Source organism: Hydra vulgaris, chromosome 03 (assembly GCF_038396675.1).
Source record: "Hydra vulgaris chromosome 03, alternate assembly HydraT2T_AEP".
NCBI lineage: Eukaryota > Metazoa > Cnidaria > Hydrozoa > Anthoathecata > Hydridae > Hydra > Hydra vulgaris.
In genome coordinates, this window is record NC_088922.1 from 34,436,125 (window position 1) to 34,459,000 (window position 22,876).

Here is a 22,876-nt window from a genome sequence, read left to right on the forward strand (position 1 = left end):
AATTCAAACCTTTTTAAATTGTTAAAAAAGATATTAAAAAAGATATTTGAAATCTAATATATCAAAGTCCATGTTTAGCAAATGCCGTTTTAAATTCGCCTTAAAATTTTCCAAAGTGCAATTTAAAACGAAGTTTTGTTTTTCATTAAAAATTGGATAAAAATTTTTCCAAACAAAAGGTCCCCGATATTGAATTTGGTACGAACTTAATTTAAGATGTATTATTGGAACGACAAGGTTATTCTCTGAAAATTTGGTGGGATATTTATGAGAGATTTCATTAAAATAGGATTGAAATATTACTGGAGATAACCCACGTTTTGGTTTAAACATAAATAGTAAAACTTGATGAATATTAGGCTTACAAATATTTAAAGCTCCAAGCTGACGTAAGAGTGGTTCACATTGTGCATTTCTGGTTGCCCCAAATATTATCCTTCCAGCATGTTTTTGTTTGTTATAAATACTCTTTAGTTTAGTGTGATTAGTGCTACCCCAGGCAACGTTGCAGTATGAAAGATAACTGTGTATAAACGAAAAATAAAGATTTTTTAAAGACTCATTATTAAGAAAAGGTTTTGTTCGATATAAAATGGAAATATTTTTTGAGATTTTACCTTCAATATATTTAATATGAAATTTCCATAACAATTTTTCATCTAAAAGTACTCCCAGAAAGTTTGTAGTCAATTCCCATTTAATTATTATGTTATTGATTAAAAGATTGGGTAATTTAAGTGGAATATTCACGGCTTTACTAGGCTTATGGAATAGGATAAATTTTGTTTTCTCTGCATTTAATGAAAGACGGTTACTTATAAACCACTCATGGATCTTATCTAATTCTTCATTTACTATTCTAAAAAGAACATTAATATCTTTGTGAGAATAAAATAAGTTAGTGTCATCTGGAAATAAAATAGTATTTTGCTCCTTTTATTAGATCTGGGCTAAAGTTTCCCCCTCCCCCTCCTTGTATTAAGAGTAATTATAAAAAAATTAAAATAAACTTTACATTCCCTAGCCAAAAAGTCCTTAGGACCAATAGGATTTTGGAAAGAAAAGAAAAAAAGACAAAGCTTTAGTAACTATAAACACTTCTATTTTTAACTTAAATGTTTTATTTTAATGGGGTTTAAATCCGAAATTTTTTATGTTCCAAATTCTTATCAGATCCTATATAACTTTTTTACTAGGGTTTCTCTACAATTTAAATAAATACCTCAGAATAGAAAAAGATTGTTTGAAAACTGGTTGCATTAAGAGATGTACTGTGAAAAAGGTGTACTTATTTGGAAAAGACTAATCTTGATAGGTTTTTTTTTTGTGGGTTTCTTTGTTTTTATAAATGTTTTTGATTTCAAATGGATTGGAAATTTTACAGTTTTAAATGTTTAAAAAAAAATTTTTATAAAAGTTTAAATTTTATGTTTTTTGTAAGAAATTTTATCTACCTGTAAAGGAAAACTTAGTTTTACTGACAGACTTAAAATTGCACTAATGGTCCGAATTCAACGCATATCTCGAAAAAACGCAGTCTGGTGAGACTTTAACTGGCTGGAATAATACATAGTAAGGAATAAGATACATTTCTTATCGGAAAAAAAACAAATAAAATTGTCAAATTGTGGAAAGTGGACAAATTGTTGTATATAACAAAATGTAGATGCAACATATTGCTTTCTACTCATAAAAATTCTCTACGTTTGAAAGTGAACAATTGTTTACAAACCTATCAAATTGACAAGTTAAAAAAAAAGAAAGAAAAATCAAAGAAAAATAACCGAATAGTTGAAATTAGGGTTTCGTCAGAAAAACTGATTATTGAAATATCAAGAGTAAGTATGTAAATGGATTCATCTTTGGTTTTGATTGAAGTCTTGAACTATGACTAAAAGTCCTTGAAATGTTAAAACTTTTTTTCAGAATATATTTGAATTGTAAATAAAGTTTAAATAAAGAATATACTAGATATGTAAATAAAGTTGAACTTTTGAACCTAGTTCTCCAAATACAGCGGCTCCCAACTTGTGGGTCACCTGACAAGTTGTCAGAGGTCACCATAAGAACTTTTGAAAATAATTTGTTTACACTAGTCAGTGGTTTCTTTTTATCATTTTAAATTTAAGCGATACTCCTACTCTGACCACAATCATTACAGTGTACTCACATTTATAATTTTAAAACATCTACTTTAAAGTTAATAGCTTCGATTGTGTGCGACTTTTAATTGTATAATCTACATTACACAATGCGCACTAAAAATATTGTTAATTTTACAATATTTTAACATTGTGCAATATACTTGATACAATTAGAAGTTACACACAGTCGAGATTTTAAAGTTGAGGTTTTATAAAATGTTTACAAAGTCAACATTTTTTTCCTTTGCAAATATTAAACAAAGCATATAACATTTGCTCCGGATATAATTTAGTATAAATCAATAAAAAAAATTGTGATATAAAAAATATGGTACCTATAAAAAAAAAATTTATAAATCAAAAAACATGATAGTTAGCAACAAAAATGCAGTGATTTAGGAGCAACCATACTTTTAGGGTCGTCACAACTTGGTAATTAATATCAAGGAATAACGGCATAGGAAAAGTTGGGAATAGTTGTGCTAATATAATTTAGTGAGTTTTTTAACAGCTAAAACCATTCATACTCTCGAGTCCTTAATAAAAGGGGGGGGGGGGAATAAAAAGGTGGGTGGGAATTTTAGTCCAGATCTAATAAACGATGGAGGGGGTTTTAAAGCCTGTTTACACTGAAAGTTTTTGTTATTATATAGACATATCTGCAACCACTAAACCTTAAAATATTTTTTAACTGTTTTTTATCAGGAGCTCCGTGCATTTAGTTTCTTTATATAATTAGTAAAGCAACTATATGACTTATGGATCCAAACTATACAAAAAGATAAATTTAAAATTAAGAAATGTAAATGCAATGTTAAATGTAAAAAAAATTTTCTGATAGATATTCTTGATACTTTTATTACTCTTCTTGATACTTTTATTTTGCAAAATTTACATACAGCTTTAAACATTTACTTTCATCTATATCAAAATATTCTATAAGACTTTAAGTTGCTTTGCTCATTGTTAATTTATTTCTTACTGTAGTTCTTACTTTGTTAAATTTAATTCCTAAAATATAGTTAAAAATTTATATATACATATATATATATATATATATATATATATATATATATATATATATATATATATATATATATATATATATATATATATTCAAGTATATTTTAGGAGAATTTAGGTCTTTTTAGGACGTTTTTTAAATATCAGGATAAGGATTTATTAGAAGGCATGACCACCCTGATATATATATCAATATATATATATATATATATATAAATAAATATATATATATATATATATATATATATATATATATATATATATATATATATACATATATATATATATATATATATATATATATATATATATATATATATATATATATATATATATATATATATATATATATATATATATATATATATATATAAGTATATACATATATGTATATATTTATACAAATATATATATATATATTTTTACAAATATATATATATATATATACATATATATATATATATATATATATATATATATATATATATATATATATATATATATATATATATATATATATATATATATATATATATGTCAAGTTTGACTTTAAAAGAATTCACAGAAATAGCATTAACGACATCAGTAGGTAGTCGGTTCCTGTAAAATGATACTCTATTAGTCAAAAAATAATGCCGAGGCGAAAAACTGGTTCTTTCGCAATTATATTTTATTTGATGACCTCTTGCTGATTGATAACTTTTTGGCGAAATTTCATTAATTAAATTTACATTTTCAATTCCATTGAATAACTTATACATTTGAATAAAGTCACCCCGAATTCGTCTTACAACTAAAGTAGTGAGACCCATTTTATCTAATCTTTTCTCATAACAGTTTATTTAGTGGCGATATCATTTTTGTAGCACGATGCTGTACCTTTTCTAAGAGATTAATTTCATTTTTAAGACATGGAGACCACACAAATACAGCGAATTCAATTAATGGTCTTACAAAAGTTGTGTATATAATTTTTAGTAATTCACTATTTAAACTTTATCTCTCAACATACCCAAAACTTTATTTGCTTTACTTGCACATAGAGTTGTTTGATTTTTCCATTTCAAATCAGAGGTAAATACTATACTAAGATTTTTTTCAGCGACAGTGGTGCTTAAAGGTATATTTTGCATAAAGTAAATTCTTTTTGGATTATTTTTACCAAAGCGCATTATCAAACACTTCTCAAAATTAAATTTTAATAGCCATTTGTTAGACCAGTTGACAGCTTTATCTAGATCAATCTGGAACAGGCTAACACTTTTTTTAACAAAGCCATGTTGATTTTTAAAGAAGATTATATGCATTTAGAAAATTCATTATTAAATCTCGCACAACCCCTTAATTTAAATCTTAATTTTAAACCGCTTAAGTTAAATCTCGCACAACCCTTTCTAGAATTTTACAAGGTACAGAAGTGAGTGAAATTGGACGACAATTCAACGGCGACAGTTTACTTCCTTTGTTTAATTGAGGACTTATATTGGTTGATTTCCACTGAACAGGTAGTTCACTAAGCACAATGGAAGCTGTAAATAAGTGTGCAAGCGGTAGAGCTATTCCATATACGCAATTTTTTAAGATTAAAGGTTTAATAAGATTTACTCCACACAACTTTTCTGTATTTAAACGTTCTAATCTATTAGAATATCTTTGTATGAGATTATATCTTGTAAAAATCCAAATTTTTATTGATTCTAGATGCAAATGCTGGCAAACTAAAGTCATTCTAACGGACAAATACATCTCGGAACTTGTTAATTAGTAAATCTGATTTGGATCATTTGCCACTATTCCATTTTCACTATGTAAAGCTTTTATCGAGTTATTGATCTGTTGTTGGCTATTCACATATTTGTAAATTATCTTTGGATTTTTCTTAACCAATGTCACTAGGTTTTTTTCATAATTTTGTCTAGTTTTTTCTTAATTCGTTTTTGAATATCTTACAAATATTTTTGTATTCATTCAAAAGAGAAGAAACTTTCCGCCCTGAGAAACAGTTGCGGAATATAAAGGTCTTTTTTAATTTTTTAAGATCATCCAAAATATTTGCTTTTTTTTATTAACATCTAATTTTTAAATTGGAATATATCGTTTATACGCTGCATTCATGTAAAATATAAACATATACATTTCTTGAACAGATTTGCCATTAAAACACGTTAACCCATCCACGTTGGAAAACAATCTATTAATTGAATCGAAATTTGCTTTCCTATAATCTCGTACAATTACATCCTCATTTATAAAACTTTTCTGATCTAACAAAATTTTGTAGCTTAAAACTAAGTGCCCTCTTTCAATATTTCCTAGAACCGGATGTGATTCAATTTGCAATAATCTATTTTCTTGTGCTAAAAATAAGTCAAGAGTGTATAGGCATTCATTGTTCGATAATTGAAACGTTGGAAAAGAAACGTGCTGAATGAGAAAGTGATCACTCAAAATATCATAAAATCTGTATTCATGAGTTATCATTGTTTTCAATCAATTTTATAACACCTTTGGATCATGTAACGTTTGGAAAATTAAAGTCCCCCGTAATTATAATATCCTTGAAATTGCGTTTATCAACAGGATCTTGCCGTTTCAATATATATATATATATATATATATATATATATATATATATATATATATATATATATATATATATATATATATATATATATAAATATATATATATAAATAAATCTTTACACGCTATAAGTTATTTTTTAACGTTTAAGAAAAGTATTTGATTCAACTATCCGCACACTATTTCGCAAAAAAGTGTTTGCAACACTAACGTAATTCGCACAAACGTCTTTGCAATTCTAGTATATGGTGACGCATTCAACGATCATACACGGTATTTTACAATGGAAGGGGCTAAAAGACCTTATAAAAACGATTATACTGTGAAAAATCTCTTCATAATTTTTTTAATTTTGATATAACATCTGAAGAAAAAAGCTTTCTCAGCATTACAAAATTTTGCTTGAGATGATGAAATTTTATGCAACTTCAATACTCTATGATAAGATACTTGGAGCTAAAAGAAAAAAAAAAGATAAATAAGGCAAATTTATTAACTACATATATAAGACATATTGACTAGCTGCATTTTCATTTTCAATAATTTAATAAGCTGTGATGCAAAAAAATTTGTCTCAGAGCAAAAAATATCCTTATCGCTTTTTATTTCCCGCTACAAAACAAAGGAAGGATAGAGAGAAAAGAAAGGGAAAAAAAAGAAAGAAAAGGAAAAAAGGGGAGAGTTCAAAGAAAAGGAAAAAAGAAACGGAAGAAAGAGGAGATAAACCTTACTAAACTAATTAAAAGGAATTAAAAAGACTGGAAGATTATAAAACTTTTTAAATAGCGTACGTTTAAATAGCGTACTGTTTGGTCAACGTCACGAAATTTTAATAATTATAATTCTGGGATTGATACTCTGACAAACAAATCATTCGTAAAAGCATAGCTGCTCTTTGAAGTTCATTGTATTTCTTGACTGTGATATAAGTTTATATTGGCATTGGAGAAAAATAGAGCGAGGTTGCTCTGTTGGAAAAAATGATCCTGAAGTATTTTTAAAAAATGAATTTAATGTCGACGAGATAAAATGATGGAATGAGTGTCATTGACAAAAAAAGGAGGAAAAAGATGTCGATTTAAATAAAACTAACTGCAAAGCCTTCTTAAGAAAAGACAGAACTTTTCGATACCTATTCCATTAAAAGTATTCAATTTTAACTTCAAATACTATAAATGGAATTGATTCTTCTGTGGATACTTATTATTTACATACACATGTTTACCATTTAATGCAAAATTAAATACCATTGGACATAACTGGCACAATTAGCATTATAAGTAGTCAAAACAGCAACATGCAACTAAAAAACCCGTAAAAACAGAAAGATGCAACTGTATTGCAAATTGTCTTGGTAGTGCATACATAGCATTTTTACTTTTTATGTTTTGTTAAATGGCAACCTTGTTAATATGCCATAAACTTCTGAAAAGATTATTGCTTCTGTTCTAAAAGATTTTTGACTAATCAATGTGTGACAGCTTTATAATATTGTAAAAACAGTTTTCAAAGCTACGTATCTGAATAATTATATTATTAGCTTAAGACTAACATGTTTTATTTTGTCTTAACATCTAAAGTTTTAGATGTTTAAAAATCTTTACAAATACATGCAGGCATTATATATATATATATATATATATATATATATATATATATATATATATATATATATATATATATATATATATATATATATATATATATATATATATAAAATAAATAAAACTACATATTTTTTACAACTAGAAGCTTCATGCTAAATGCAATTATCAGGTTTTGCCAGTCTGTCATTATTTCCTAAATATTTCCAGATTTAGGAAACCTTATAAAAATTCGTAGATCTACAAATTCCTAAGAATGAACTTTGTAGGACTTTTGCTCTTCATGTTTATCAAACTGTTTGTCTGAATATCAATCCCATAATCACTTGCCCTAAATTAAGTAGTTTTATTTTTAGAACACAAACGGTACGCTATTAACACGAGTCAAAAAGTTCCAGACCTAACCACTAGATGAGGCCCTCTAACAAATTATTTCTATGCACCCACAGTATAGCCAAGATCTGTGCCCAAGCAATTAACAGCTACTTCCTAGGGCTGTAAATCCTGGCTCGTGTTCGTGAACGGCTCGACAAGAGCTCGTTCATGTTCAGTTCGAATGGTAAACGAGCCGAGCTTGAACAAAAAATTAGGCTCGTTTATTAAACGAGCCGAGCTTGAACATCATAGGCTCGTTCATATAGGCTCGATTAAAGCTCGAATATATATATATATATATATATATATATATATATATATATATATATATATATATATATATTTATTTATTTATCCAATGCAATGAGAGCAAGACTTATATTTGTGAAAATGTAATTTGAACTATTAGAGTGCAGTGTTTAATAGGAATTATTATGTTTGTGAGAGTTTACATTATGTTTGAACTTTGAACATTAAGTTTGAACATTGAACTATTAGTTTTAACTTTTATTTTGAACTATTAGATTTGTGGGATCTTATTTCATTATGTTGTTTATTTGCATCTTTAATAGACTGTAGGATTGTTTATGTTGTTTGTTGATTTGGACTTGCATTATTTACAGACGAGCCTTTAACGAACAATTTTTTTTTTACTAAACGAGCTTTAAACTAACAGGTTACAATAATTATTTTGAGTTTTAAACCAGTCGAACTCAAGCAACATGTAAAACGAGCCAAGCCTAAACAATACTAATCCTTAACGAGCCGAGCTCGAACAAAGAATCTCATGTTGGAAACGAGCTCGAGTTGAGCCTGAACATTCTTTATATGTAAACGAGCCAAGCCGAGCCCTGGCAAGCTTGGCTCGTTTGGCTCGATTTACAGGCCTACTACTTCCCCAACAAACTGCATTAAAGTAGCATTAAAAAAACTTAAGAATAAACAATACAATTTAAAATAAATAAATATTACTATTATAAATCAAAAGCCAAGAACATTTAGTGAGCTTCAAATTATAATGAACAATACAACATATCTACTATTTAAAAAGGTTAACAAATTTTCTTTTAAATTTAATAAGCAAGATAGCAAATGAGTAGCAAATAAGCGGAAATAAAAAGTGAAAAGAAGATATTACGATAAAATCTGTAGGTAAGATTTGTTAAGGGATAAGATTAAACCACATTAGGTTGGATTAGCATACATTATTCAAGTCATATTTTAAAAATCTGGAAAATTGTTTGAATAAAATATCCAGAAAAAATCCAGAATATATTTTTCCTTGTTTTCCTTTTAATTTCGCTTTTAGCTAAGTTGTTTCTAACTTTTTTTTTTTCAAACCTTTCATAATTTTTGTATGAGTGATGAGTGAAAAAGCTTAAAAAGCAAATATATCACAAAAATATCCTCCTAAACTTGCATATATGGATAATGTTTTGGATATCTGGAAAAACTAAAAGTTGAAAAAAATATGAGGAATTCCCGAAATATCCGGAAAAAGATAATCCCTGGATCAAATTAAGTATTAAAAACAAGTGTAAAATGGAAGAAGTAATATACTTAATTCTACTGTACAAGATGCAACTGAAAATTTAACAGTAAAAGATAAACAGTTATATCTTACGTATTGAATACACTGAATAGCATAAAAAATGAAAATAAAATCACTTGAAAAAAAAAATGGTTCATGTTATCAAGAGTTTTATGTAGTTATATTTTTTATATTGCAAACTAACACCACCTTACTAATTATCTATCACTTATAAATCATCCAGGTCATATTTTAAAAATCCGGGAAATATTTTTCCTTATTTTCCTTCTTTTTCTAAGTGAAAAAGCTTAAAAAATAAATATATTACACAAATTTATACCTAAACTTGTATGTATAGAAAATGTTTTGGATAACTGGAAAAACTGGAAGTTGAAAAAAATATTTGGAATTCCAGAAATATCCAGAAAAGGATAATCCCTGATCACTGCAAACTAACATAAAGACTTCAATCAACTTACCATTTGCTTCAGCAGCTAATTTTGCTGCCTTTGCTTCAGCTTCTTCTTTTGTTTTTTTCTCAAAATGAGCAATATCTTCAATTCGCATGTTCCTCACAGTTCCTAAAATTTTATCAAATGATTTAAAATTGAACACCAAACTATTGATTATTATATTGCAGAGCATAGACTATAACATGTATAATAATTAACTGGGACTAAGAAAGTTAAATACACATGTGTATGTATGTCAACCCTCAGAATTAGGGTCGGCATACGACAGTGCTGACCTAGAAGTGTTTGAAGTCAGCAAAAAATCGCTGACCTTGTTTCTATGTTTTATGGTCAAACCTCACACAGATTAAGGTCAACAAATACTTTTAGAGGTTGACATCAGGTTAGCAAAAAAAGTTTGATACAAAGGTCTTACAATAAAATATAAACAAGGTCAGCAATTTTTTGCCAACCTCAAACTTTTTTCCGAGGGCTGTATATATATCCTCAGAATTAGGGTCAGCATTTTTAGTTAAATTTTATTTAAAGGTTTATTTAAATTCTAAATAAAATAATAAAAATAAAAACAAAAATTTTAAATAAATTCTAAATTAAATAAAAAAAAAAAAAAAAAAAAAAAAGCAAAAAACAGAAAAAGCAATGTTTTATTTTAATTCTTAAAAAAAACTTCTTTATTATTATTACTATTTGTTTATTGTATAAACAACTTACGATTATGTATAGCTCCATAGCTAATTCCAACTAGCAAAGCAGACCAGCGAGCACCCTAATAAAAAAAACACCTTTTTTATAATACTCTAAATAACTTTCCTTATTATGAAATTTTAAATCTCAAAATTTAAATTCATATTTTCCATCAGTTTTTTAACCACATTAAAGATTACAAATATATATATATATATATATATATATATATATATATATATATATATATATATATATATATATATATATATATAAAACATTTGTATAACCTTAATTAACTTGGATATCATCATGGTAATATAATTATAATAATTAATAATTATACAAGTTTTTTGTTATTTTAACATCAAACTCTGTTTTTTTCTTTTTACACAAGGCACTTACATTTAATAATAAATAAAATAATTTCACAATTACATAAAAATATAACAATGTTATGTTACATTTTTATGTAAAATAAAGTTACATAAAATGTAGGAGAATTGTAATTGTATTTTTTGTTGACTTTTTCAACATTACAATAACTTTCAGTGACAAAAAATAATATACCACAATAACAGTAATAAAACAAAAATAACATGATGGTTGCTTAACATATCTTTAAATGATTTCCACAGTAATGATATGTTTTTGTAAGCAATGCATGTTTTAAACAAGAGATAGGTAAAACTTGTTTAAATTGGAATCAGAAAAAACTAATAAGTTAATATACTACAATAACAACGATGTTTAAAAAAAAGACGGACATTGATACCTTAAAGCACTTTTGTGCTTTAATGTATCAATATTGGCTTTGTAATATTACAATACCAATTGTTTAATCTTTTTTGCAAACTATTATTACTTATGAATACAATAATAACAACTAATGCATTGTAATGATTTACAATAACTTTTTGTCTTCTTTGATAAAGCAACATTTTAATATCAAATACTAAATCAAAACTAATTACTAACTATTTACTTAATGAGTATCAAAGTTCTGAAATATGGTTTTTCGGTTTATTAAGATAAACTAAACAGAAATTTCATTCTTAATAATAATTTTACATATGTTATTTAAATATGAATAAGAAAACAAAAGTTGGAAATCAGTTGGAAAAAGTTGGAAAAACTTCTCGTTATCATAATCAATTGAAATTTTACTTGGAACTACTATTGTATTGTATTATAAATCTACAAAAACATTTTCTTGTTATCGTATTGTATAATAAAAGAATTTACAAATTTTGTCACCATAATGGTAAGATTTAATGAAATAATACAACTTTATGTTCTATACATGTGTGGTTCAGACAGTTTCCATAAAGCTATTTTTTATTAAAATGCAATATTGAAGAATTAAGGTTTTTTTTTACAAGAAACTGTTATTGGCATTAACCCTTTTTGTAGATCTAATTATTTTTACTGTGGTATTACCTCAAGGATATTACCCCAAGTTTTATTAGCACCCCTCGCCCATAGTGATTCATAAATTAAAATTTTAAATCAGAGTTTTAACTCTCCTCAATAAATTGCATTTGCCACTGGCAAAGAGCTTCACTTGTTCCAAATAATAAGTTTTCTAACTCATATTATTTTAATATAAAGTTTAATACAATTACATACATATCATTATTGCATATTAAAGCTAAATACAAAAACAAATACTTCTATATAAAACATTAGAACTGCTTAAAAAGAGAACAAAACACTAGATACATTTGCATCATTATTTTTATGCAGAAGAGGGGAGAGAAAAAGACAGTTGGGGAGAGAAAAAGACAGTTGGGATGAGAACCAGAGATGGTTTACAAACTTAACACACTTAAAACATTCTTAAAGTTATTTATATTTATCAGGTAAGATCAATGTTATTCATTCATAAATCCTAACTATTCCTTTTAATAATTAGAAACTAGAACTTTAATCCTAATATTTCTCCTTAATTTGAACTTTATATGCATAAAAAACTTTCTTTACATAAAATAAATGTAAGTCTCAAATTTGCTTTGGCTTTTATAATATACTATTGACAACTGTTAATTATGTTGTTATTGTTCTTTGCATCTGTTGGTTTTAAATTATCTCTCAGATAAACCCAACCTCTCAGATAAACCCAAATTTTTCTCAAAAATAGGACTATTTAGAAATTCCATATAATCCACTTTGCCTATGAATCATTTTATACTATAATACAATTACCTCTGTATTATGAACATTTTATACAACTAGTATTAAAATTAGATATTTACTCTAATATTAATAATACTGATAATAATTTGAGCGAAAACAAAACCAATATTGTATTTAGCAACAGTTAGGCTTTTTTAACTTGATTTATTATGTGTAATTACTTACCCTAATTAATGGAGAAACTGTAACAGGCATTATATGATATGACAATCAAATCAAGCACAAGCAATGAGGAAAGCAAAAAGTTATCGCCTTGTAGCCGACTCGTTGTAAGAAGATCACCCAGCCGTAGTTTTTATCGGCTGATACAAATAGAGCCGGCAAAGGACAAACGAAACGGTTTTTAAAAAAGGAGTCCTTAAAAAATAGATCTAAAATCGAAATAAGTGCTTTAATTTGATGCAGTGGCATACTAGATGTAACTAGATGTAATTATCACCTAAATTTAAAATTATTTCAAAGTAAATTTAAAAAACTATTAACGACCTGGTTTATTCTGCTAACAAAATACCTAAGGTGACCATATTTGAAAAATACAAGACACGTACAAGGAATAAATTTGGTATGTATAAATACAAATGGTATTTAAATCAGGCTCGTAGCCTGATTTAAATACTATTTCTTTAAAAGGGGAGCACTTTTTCAAAGGTGCCAAAAATAAAATAAAATATATGTTTAATTTTATTTTTTTAATGGCCAAACAGGGCAAAGCTCAGGGGAGCACGTGTCCCCCTCGCTGCCGTTCTGCCTACGGGCCTGGTTTAAATGGGTTTTACTAAAAACTTGTTTATTTATTTTAAAATAGCATGTCAATAAACCAAATTATGGAAAAAATATTAAACAACATTTGCATTTTTAAATCACAAATATTTTTCATAAGAATGAATTGTTTTCAGCAACTTGTCATCTTTTTCAACTTTTCCTGCATATTCTAAGCAGCTATATTTTCTTAAATTAAAATTAATGAACAAAATAGCTGCCAAAGTTTTCATTTTGAGGGAGTTCCCTTTCGTCCAAATACCAAGCAAATCTTGGATTATAAAAATTCCTAATTAGCTTTGATGTATAATCAGTACTTCTGAAGCCGTGTTTGATTGTGTGGAATGCAATTGTTCCTTCTTGAATGGCTAATATTTTTTTATTTTGACCAAAGCTCTGACTCTTCATCAAATTTGTGATTTTGTTTGACGATATAAAGCATCCAATGTCATTTTGTATTTAAAAGATTTGCAATGATCTTCAATTGCAGACCGTCCACGACTACTAATGTCAAATAGGCTTTGACAAACAGTACATTTGAGGAGCCATCTTTGATCTGCGTTAAGAAAGGAAACATTTTCTTTAAATTATCATTAAACATGTTTAAGCTTCTTTTCTTTCTATTCATTTTTTGAATTTGATTAAAAATAGTTGTAAAAACTTTAAACTACTTTTTTATGAACACTTATTTTTATGAACACTTATTTTTATGAACACTTATTTTTATGAACTTTTTATTAAAATAAATCGCAAAGCGTTATTTACAATAATTAGGGAAAAAAGACATTACAAGGCAAACAAAATCTTTCAAAGTAATTTTTTTTTCTTCTCTAATGGGAATTTTAAAAAAAAATTTAATATTTTTACAGGAATTAAGTTCATTTAGTTTCGTATTTTATAGTTAAGTTTATTGGAATTTTATTCATTTTGTTTTTTAACTATATTTAGGAAAATTTATTTATTAAAAGTTTTATAAACAATATTTTTTGAAAGAATTTTAGTTTCTTTTTTTAATATGTAAACGCGTACACAAACGCGTACAAACCCCAAACGCACAAAACTACCGTCAAACGCTTACTGTATGCGCCAAACGCGTACGTATGGGCACCTTAAAATACCGCATCAATGCAAATCTTGCCCAGAGCGAAAACCATCTGTCTCAGTTTTAACAGATTGTCAAAGCCAATCCCTATGTGCTATTTCTTTTGTCTGACCATTAATTTACGTTTTTTTTTTTTTTATTTTGTTTTTAATTTATTTCAGTCAACATATACACGTCTGACTTTTTTTCAACCAGTCGCCTAATACAACAGTGCTCAAAAGATTATCAAGCACCAGAATTAAAATGACTTTTTTTTTTAGAGCTTAAAGAATAAAAAAAAGTAAATTATTTTCGGTTATTTCGATTTTAAAACTTACTTTTAGAATATTTAGAATATATCAAGAGAAAAAAAACAAACAAACAAAAGATATCAACGAAAAAAAACTATTTTTCGGAAGAAATTGTAAAAAAAGAAATTAGGCTATCTGGTTGTATTAATAATAATATTGATAATAAAGTTTATATAATTAGTTTAGTGCGTGTGTGTGTGTGTTATACCTCCAAAAAAGATTTTTAAATTATCGTTGGTTTTTGAGGAATATAGTCAGTTAGTCGGGTATTTGATCTATTTGAGTCGGGTAACTTTTTTTTTTCAAGAATTGAGTCGGTACTTTCAAGGATCCATCCTCCGCCTTTCACTCTATTTTAAAAATCGCCTCTGTGATTATAGCATAGTATTTAGGTATTAAATTAAGTATACTTTTCAAAAGTTCATAAAGTTTTCTATAAAAATGTGTAAAAAGAAAAAAAATCATTTCAAAGGTTTTGGTATGCGCCCACTGTAAGTTTTATTTTAACAATGGTTAAGAGTTGATTTTAGGGAACAAGTTGAAATCTTTAAAAGACAAATTACTATGTTTCTATTATAATGAAAGGTTGCGTTATTACTACAAACATAAGAAACAAATTACTACGTTTTTATCATGAATACAGGCTGAAGTATTACTGTAACCAGTAACCATGATAATTTATTATGACAACAGATTGTAATCAGTAATCATGATAATTTATTATAATTACAGATTGAAACCAGTAGACATGATAACTTATTATGATTACAGATTGTAGTATTACTACAACCTGTAATCATGATAAAAATGAAATAATTTTTTAAAAATAGTTAAACTATTTATACTAAAATGAATAATCAGTTGCGCTGACAAATCGCTATGGTAAAAGGAGTTCTCTCCGAAAAAAGCAACTCACGGCGGTTCGAGATGTAAAGCTCTTTTAAATACATATAGGTATTATGATTGTTCACTTTTGTGGTAAACATTATATATAACTTGATTTTTTTTTTCATCTAATCTTTCATCTACTAAACCATTTGTAATCAATATCTACGAACCCAATTTTCATTTTGAAACAGTGAATTTTGAATTTATAAGTTTTTATGCAAACTAAATAGAATTAAGTTAATACTTGAAAAACGTTATTCATATCAAGTAATAGAATAGATAAAAAAACAGCAAATAATCAAATAAACATACTTTTCTCCAGAAAAATAAATGTCATAACATATGACATTGGTTTAACAATGACTTATAATATAGATTTAATAAAAAAGAAAACGCTTCAGGGTTCAAAATTCCGCTAAGTAATGTTGCGGCTTTTAAAAATCTTAGTTCAAAGGTTTTGTTGTCAATTCAGTGAAGTAGTGCTGATACCCAAAGATCTGTGTATAAATAATGTGTATCATCAAGAGAATGAAATGCAAGTTAACCAAAACAAAAAATGAGACTATCGTGATGCAGATGTAATTAATGCCATTTACACATTTATTCCTATTAATAGGAAGAAATGTGTAAAAGGCGTTAATTGTATCTGCACCACGATTTATGATTGATGATAGCTTGTCAATAATATTATTGATTAGCAATCATCAATCTTGAATCACACAATGTCTGCATACAGTACTCTTGATATTTTTTAAAAGTTAACATCTTAGATAAGCTTTATAAAATTTAATTAAAATGAAACATCTGGTATAGTATGTAAACTTATCCTCTTTCTTATAATAATTTACAATATTTCTAGGGGTTATATATACCCTCGTTATTCAAGTAATATAAAAAACCGTTTAAAAAAAAAAATAATAATAATAATAAAACTTCAATGCAATGTGTTCTTGCGTCTTAAAAAAGAAAAATAAGGTTTCCAAAACGACGATTTGACGTAATCACCATGGTCTTCATTCAAACCGCCTTCACCCGGAGAACACTGGTGAAACTGTATTTCCAAGGACTCTCTCACTTTTCTCTTAAAATAGTCTTCCTCTACTTTAACAGTGTTGTTATTATTCCAGCCAAAGGCACCATGGCAATTTCTGGAATGCCCCGCTACGGCCGAATTTTTCCATTTTCCCTCAAAAGTATGTTTTTGATGTTGGCAAATGCGAGTTGAAACCTTGAGTTTTGTTTCACCTACATAGTACTCTTGATAATAATTTTTTTATTTTTTAACTTCGAATGTACCATAAAAGTCTTAAGCCTAAGTTCTCTAATAAAATTCTTCAATTTGTTGTTCGATTTAACAAGCACTATTTAGCTTCTCTAGTCAACATAGAAAACAGCATCTTGATTTAGATTCTGTAATTGATATATATATATATATATATATATATATATATATATATATATATATATATATATATGTGTGGTATATCATAAATACATAATTTATTAACGGCAAACTTACGACAACAAAATCGAAAAACGCAGTGTTAAATAGTATAAGGTTTTGTTATTAAAATAAAACATTTAATAGTTAATTTGCTTGTGTGTTATTAAGGTGCTCCCAAACATCCTTACGACCTTATTACAGAGCACCGCGTAGCTTATTTCAAAGTATACAAAAGAATTGGTGTAAACCTATCACCACAATAGTTGTTTGGAATAGCCAATAACTTTTACTTAAAAAACTTAACTTAAACTTAAAAAAGACTTAACGATTGATTTTTGCGTTAAATTGTTTCAAAAATTGCTAGAAAAGATATTTTATAGTTTACAAACATTTTGTTTGACTGACCAATTACTTCAACTTTTATTGATATATTTTGTATCATTACATTTTTTATATTTTATTGATTGAATTTGTTTTAAAGAAAAAAAGTGTACAATACATTTATACACTGCCCTGTCATCAAAGTTTTTTGATAAAAATAAGCTCTACCAAGATAATTTTTTTTTATATAATAAAATAAATATTGAAGAATTGAAAAAAAAAAAGTTGAAAGTACTTTGCCTCGATTATCCATACTTTTTTGTATACTTTAGTGTAAAAAAATGAAAATTTCATTACAGGACAACTAAAAATGTTTACATCAAATAGTGCCAAAAATTTACATACTGGTTCTAAACTACCTTATCTCTCATTTGTGCCATGGTTTTTAAAAATACATGCTCCTGTGTGATGATATTATTATTTTTTTTAAAGATTGCACTAAATATCAACATTATTGCGTGTTACATTGCATAAAAATAATATTTCCCATTATCAGTATTATAAATCCATGGCATAAATGAATCTCTTAACTATAATGAACAAACTGTGAAAATTTCAAGTCAAAAGCAGGTGTTTAACTAAAATTACAATGTTTTAAACTTCTGAAAAATTGTAAAAACTAAAAATCAAGTAAATCAAGTTTTATAGTTTTAGACAATTACAAGTTGAACAAACGCATCAAAAACCCCCAGCTTCATATCCCAGTTGTTCCTTTTGGTTTTCAATATCAAGATACCCTTTTTTTATTGTTCTTAAAGTTTTCCTACGCTCTTTAACAGGTTGACGAGATTTGTGTTCCATACGTGTTATTCGAAGAATATCTTGTTTCTGAGTTTTAGCGGCTGTTACAAAACCATCACATCCAAATGATGATAAAACTTCTCTAATACCATTTCCTCCATCATTAAAATGTAAGACTGCAGAGTATACTGCCATTTCAAAGACCTCTCTGGTAACAAAAACTGATTTTGGACACTTTTGCCACACTAATGAATTAAGACATTCATTAGCATTTTGAGTTTCCCCATGGAGACATTTTAATAACAAGGTATCAGCAGATAAATCAAAGAATATAGGCTTAATTATATCATGAATCCACTTTGGTAGTGATATTTTGTTTTCATAGAAAGAAGTTCCTTTGATTTTAACGTATTGCCATTTACACCATGTGTTCTCAGACCGTGGGCAAAATGAATGTCTAAAGTTTTGATCTGGAAACTCAGTTGAGTGAAAAAGAATAGCAAAAACTGCTTTCTTCACAGCATAGACATTACTTAAATTTTTTCTTATGGCAAGACCATAATAATTTTGCATACTGTTTATAGCAGGCTCAGTCAATTTATTTCTACCATGAATTGGGGTCTTCGTACTTTTATATGACTGTACAATACTGCGCAATCGTGATCCCATTTGCTTTTGAGCATGTCCTACACATTCAAGTTTTTCTGGTGTTATATTGTAAGACTTGTATGGTTGAGAACCAATAACTTCTTTATAAGAACTTGAATCACCATCTCCAAGATATCTATCATAAATGATGTTATAATTTTCAATGGAACGACTGAAAATGTTAATTGCACCAGCACTTTCCATAGAACGAGAAGATTTTAAATGATTGATTAAACAACTATGTTTCCAAGTTTTATATTTCAAAGAACCTTTACGACTCTCCCACATTTTACATCCCCGACAAAACTTAGAAAGTACTTCTACATTAACACATTTGTCTGCAATGATTTCAGACACGCAACCATTTAATGAAACATATCCTCTTTTTTGCCAAGCACCATCAATTTTAATACATCTTCTTATTGGTTCATTATTAAAGTCTACTTCCTTACAAGCTGAATTTTTCATGGATACAATGGCTACATTTTTATATTCCTTTGCAACTTTTTTTTGTAAGTAATTAAATGAATTGTTTGTCATACTAAACATATTCATGCATTTTGTAAACTTCTTCATTCCACTGAAACCTTTTCCTATCTCACGAAAAACAACAACAGCACGTAGGTTTGCTTCAAACACAGTTTTTCCACAGTTTTTTTTTTGTTACTTGAAAGCATGACTAAAAGTGTTCATAACTTGCATAACAAATAAAGCATAAATTTCAAAAAATATAATTTAAATGAGTTAAGGATAGGATGATATAAATAATTTTTTGGTTGCCAGTATGTTGCTATGTGCGTTGCTATGCGTTTTAAAAATATATAGTACAAGATTTTGTTTAATAACAAAAAAACTAAAATATATTTTAAACTTTTTTTTTCACAATAAGAAAGCTGAATAAATTTTGTACAAAAATCATCCAACATAGAAAAAACGATTTTTTTTTGAATTTTGTGCCTTTTTTTTATAGGTGAACCACCTTAAATATGATTTATTTTAAGATTTAGCACCTGCAAAAAAATGAAAGAAGTCTTATATAAAGCATATTTGGACCTTAAATCAAAACGAACATAGTAATATATTTGCACATTGGCCGATTATTAAACAGTTCGTCACGTTGGTTTGACAACGTTTTAACTTATTTTTTTTTATATTAGGAGAATAGCAAATAAATCTTTTTTCTTTTTTTTAATATCTAAATAAAATAATAAAAGCTATTTTTTATTCATTCATTCTTATACATCAACCAAAAAAAAAAAAAAAAAAAATACACATTAGCAATGAAAAAATAATGATATAAATTATTTTAATTGAACATTAAAAAAAATTTCAAAGATTCTTTTCTAAATTCTCCTTAGTATGAAAAAAAAATCAGTTAAAACCTAGTCATACTAACGCGAGGAGTTTTTGGCAAATATCTCAAAATCTATTTCTTTGCACTTAAGGTTATCTTCGGTGGCAGGCAGTATAGGATAAACAGCGTATTTTTTGAAAAGATTACATCCCGTTCATTTGATTCTATAGTTCACACAATATACAATATATAATATACACACAATATACAATATATAATATACAGAATAGTTATTATTTTTTATTAGATCTTTAAGCAAACTATATACTCGATAAAAAAAAATGCAATCACTAGTTATAATGACATTGCCGTCTTCCGCGCAGCTATTATAGTCGTTTGACTATGTTTTATTGATTTTTATATTTTTATAAGGAAAGTTTATTTTGCAATCATTAAGACATATATAACGCTTATAATTGTTATGTTAATTTTTGTAATGTTACTTCAAAGTATATTGATAAAATAAGGTCATCCTTATAAACAATTATATTTAAATGTTTATAAAATTATTTCTGTTTTTAATTTATAGTATTTAAGTGCCATTAATTTTTTTTAGATAAACTGAAAAAAAAAAAAAAAAAAAAGACTTCTCAGTTTAAGGGAACCAAATTTTCAGCCGTCAGGATCACTAATATAATTAGGCTCGCAGTTTTCAAATATAAGGCTCTAATTTCAATGAAATTACCTTTAAAAACTTTTTTGAATGTTGATTATATATACCAATAGGAATCCAAAACAAGCAATCCTAAAATCCTGGCTTAAAAACAAACAAAAATTTTTTGCAAGTTTTAAAAATATTTTTGCATAAATGCATTTTATTTGTAACTTTCAACTTTTCGTTCAATACCTGCTCTTGCAGCCAACCTCCAACCATTATCACATCGTCGTAATGTTGCTTCTCTTTCTCTTTTCTACAAATACTATAATGGGCACTGCTCTAAAGAGCTAGCGTCTCTTGTGCCATCTACTAAAATTTATTCTCGTGTTACTCGTCATTCAATTAAGTCTCATCCTTTTTCTGTGACTGTTCCTAAGTGCTCCAAAAACGCTTATTTGTCTAGTTTTTTTCCTCGAACATCTGCTCTTTGGAATTCGCTTCCTTCATCTTGCTTTCCTGATTCATATAATTTGCAATCCTTTAAGTCGTCTGTCAATCGTTATCTTGCTCTACAATCTTCATCTTTTCTCTTTCAGTAACTTCCAACTTTAATTAGTGGCTGCTTGCAGCCTTGTTGGAAGCGAAGATGTTTTAAAAAAAAAAAAACAACAACTTATTTTTGAAATTAATTTTGAAAACTAAAATTTTAGAAATTAACTAAAAAAACATAAAATACCAGTAAAGATCAACAAAAAGTTGTCAACAAGACCGTCCCAAACGGGTGGTATAGGGGTGTTCCACCCTTCAAAGTTTTATATAAGCATTTGAGTTTGCAAGTTTTGAAGTATAGTTGGCAACTGTCAAATATCGAGGACCTTTTTTTTCTGGTCTCCAGTTGGCAAAAAACACACACGACACCCCCGTTCCCCATGACAGACCTCTTCAGGACGGCCCTGGTTGCCACCAGTTAAAAAATCCCTATTTTAGTCATTTTTTGCTTATTACTGATACTTTAGGTAATGCACATGATGCAAACACCTATTTCTTACGAAGACTCGTTTGAATGAGTTTTATCCCCCATAAAGAATCAAAAATACAAGGCTAGTCGTTACTTTGTAATAAACTTATTTGATGTTTGAAAATTAATTTTTTGTACCATATTATTTTAGTTGTAATGTTTTATGATTTTTATATGTAACTTTTTTACTTTTAAATGCAAGCACTAGTGATAAAGTCATTTTTATAAAAATGTACAGACTTTGCTTTGCACTCCACATGGAATGACGGTGCAATAAAACGCAAATTTAAAATATAACTACTAGCATAGGTTTCACTCTTATTTTATTTCTTAAAACTGATAAAATTGAATGGAAATATCAAAACGACAAATCACTTAGTTCTCATTTGTAGATCACCCACACAAAATATTTAGATCACCCAATCATCATATCTAGGTCACAATGATTTTCAGTTCGAAGTTAATTCAAACTTCGGCCAGCTGACAGCATCAGCTTTCTTCAACTTAAGCTCAACCTTTGTACCAAGGTATTCTACAGAACTTTTTTCTGGATCAATCACCTGAAAACAAAATTGAAAAATATAATAACATTTTTTTAAAAATAAAAATAAACTGATCACATAATGTCAAAAGAACAAAAAATGAATATAAAAAGCAATATTATTTTTGCTGTATTCACAATCGACAATAAGCATGTATGTATGTGTGTGTGTGTATATATATATATATATATATATATATATATATATATATATATATATATATATATATATAAATATATATAAATATATATATAAATATAAATATATATATATATATATATATATATATATATATATATATATAATATATATATATATATATATATATATATATATATATATATATATATATATATATATATATATATATATATATATGTAAAATCAATTACCCCGTTTAACTTTAGATCTAGAGAAAAAGTGTTTGTGCCTCCATTAAATGCAATTGAAATAGAAACCTAAATAATAAAATTTATAAGTTTAAGAAGTAAAAACCATAA

The 22,876-nt window shown here is 27.0% G+C and overlaps 1 protein-coding gene and 1 long non-coding RNA gene across 2 annotated transcripts in view; both read right to left on the bottom strand.

Annotated features, from left to right (window-relative positions):
- Positions 1-6,069: 6,069 nt before the first annotated feature.
- On the bottom strand, positions 6,070-12,917 carry LOC100197030 (uncharacterized). Its single transcript, XR_010637527.1, has 4 exons — positions 12,777-12,917; positions 10,443-10,497; positions 9,738-9,839; positions 6,070-6,204 (listed from the first exon to the last, which is right to left on the bottom strand). It is a non-coding gene; the product is annotated as an uncharacterized LOC100197030 (long non-coding RNA).
- A 9,223-nt stretch (positions 12,918-22,140) lies between these two features.
- LOC105843117 (cysteine and histidine-rich domain-containing protein 1) overlaps positions 22,141-22,876 on the bottom strand; it is a 30,059-nt gene continuing 29,323 nt past the window's right edge. Inside the window, exons 12-13 of the mRNA XM_065792996.1 lie at positions 22,769-22,834; positions 22,141-22,394 (exon numbers count right to left, since the gene is read on the bottom strand). Of these exons, the coding sequence (XP_065649068.1) occupies positions 22,284-22,394; positions 22,769-22,834 (177 nt within the window). The 3' untranslated portion in view covers positions 22,141-22,283. The remainder of the gene's footprint in view (positions 22,395-22,768; positions 22,835-22,876) is intronic.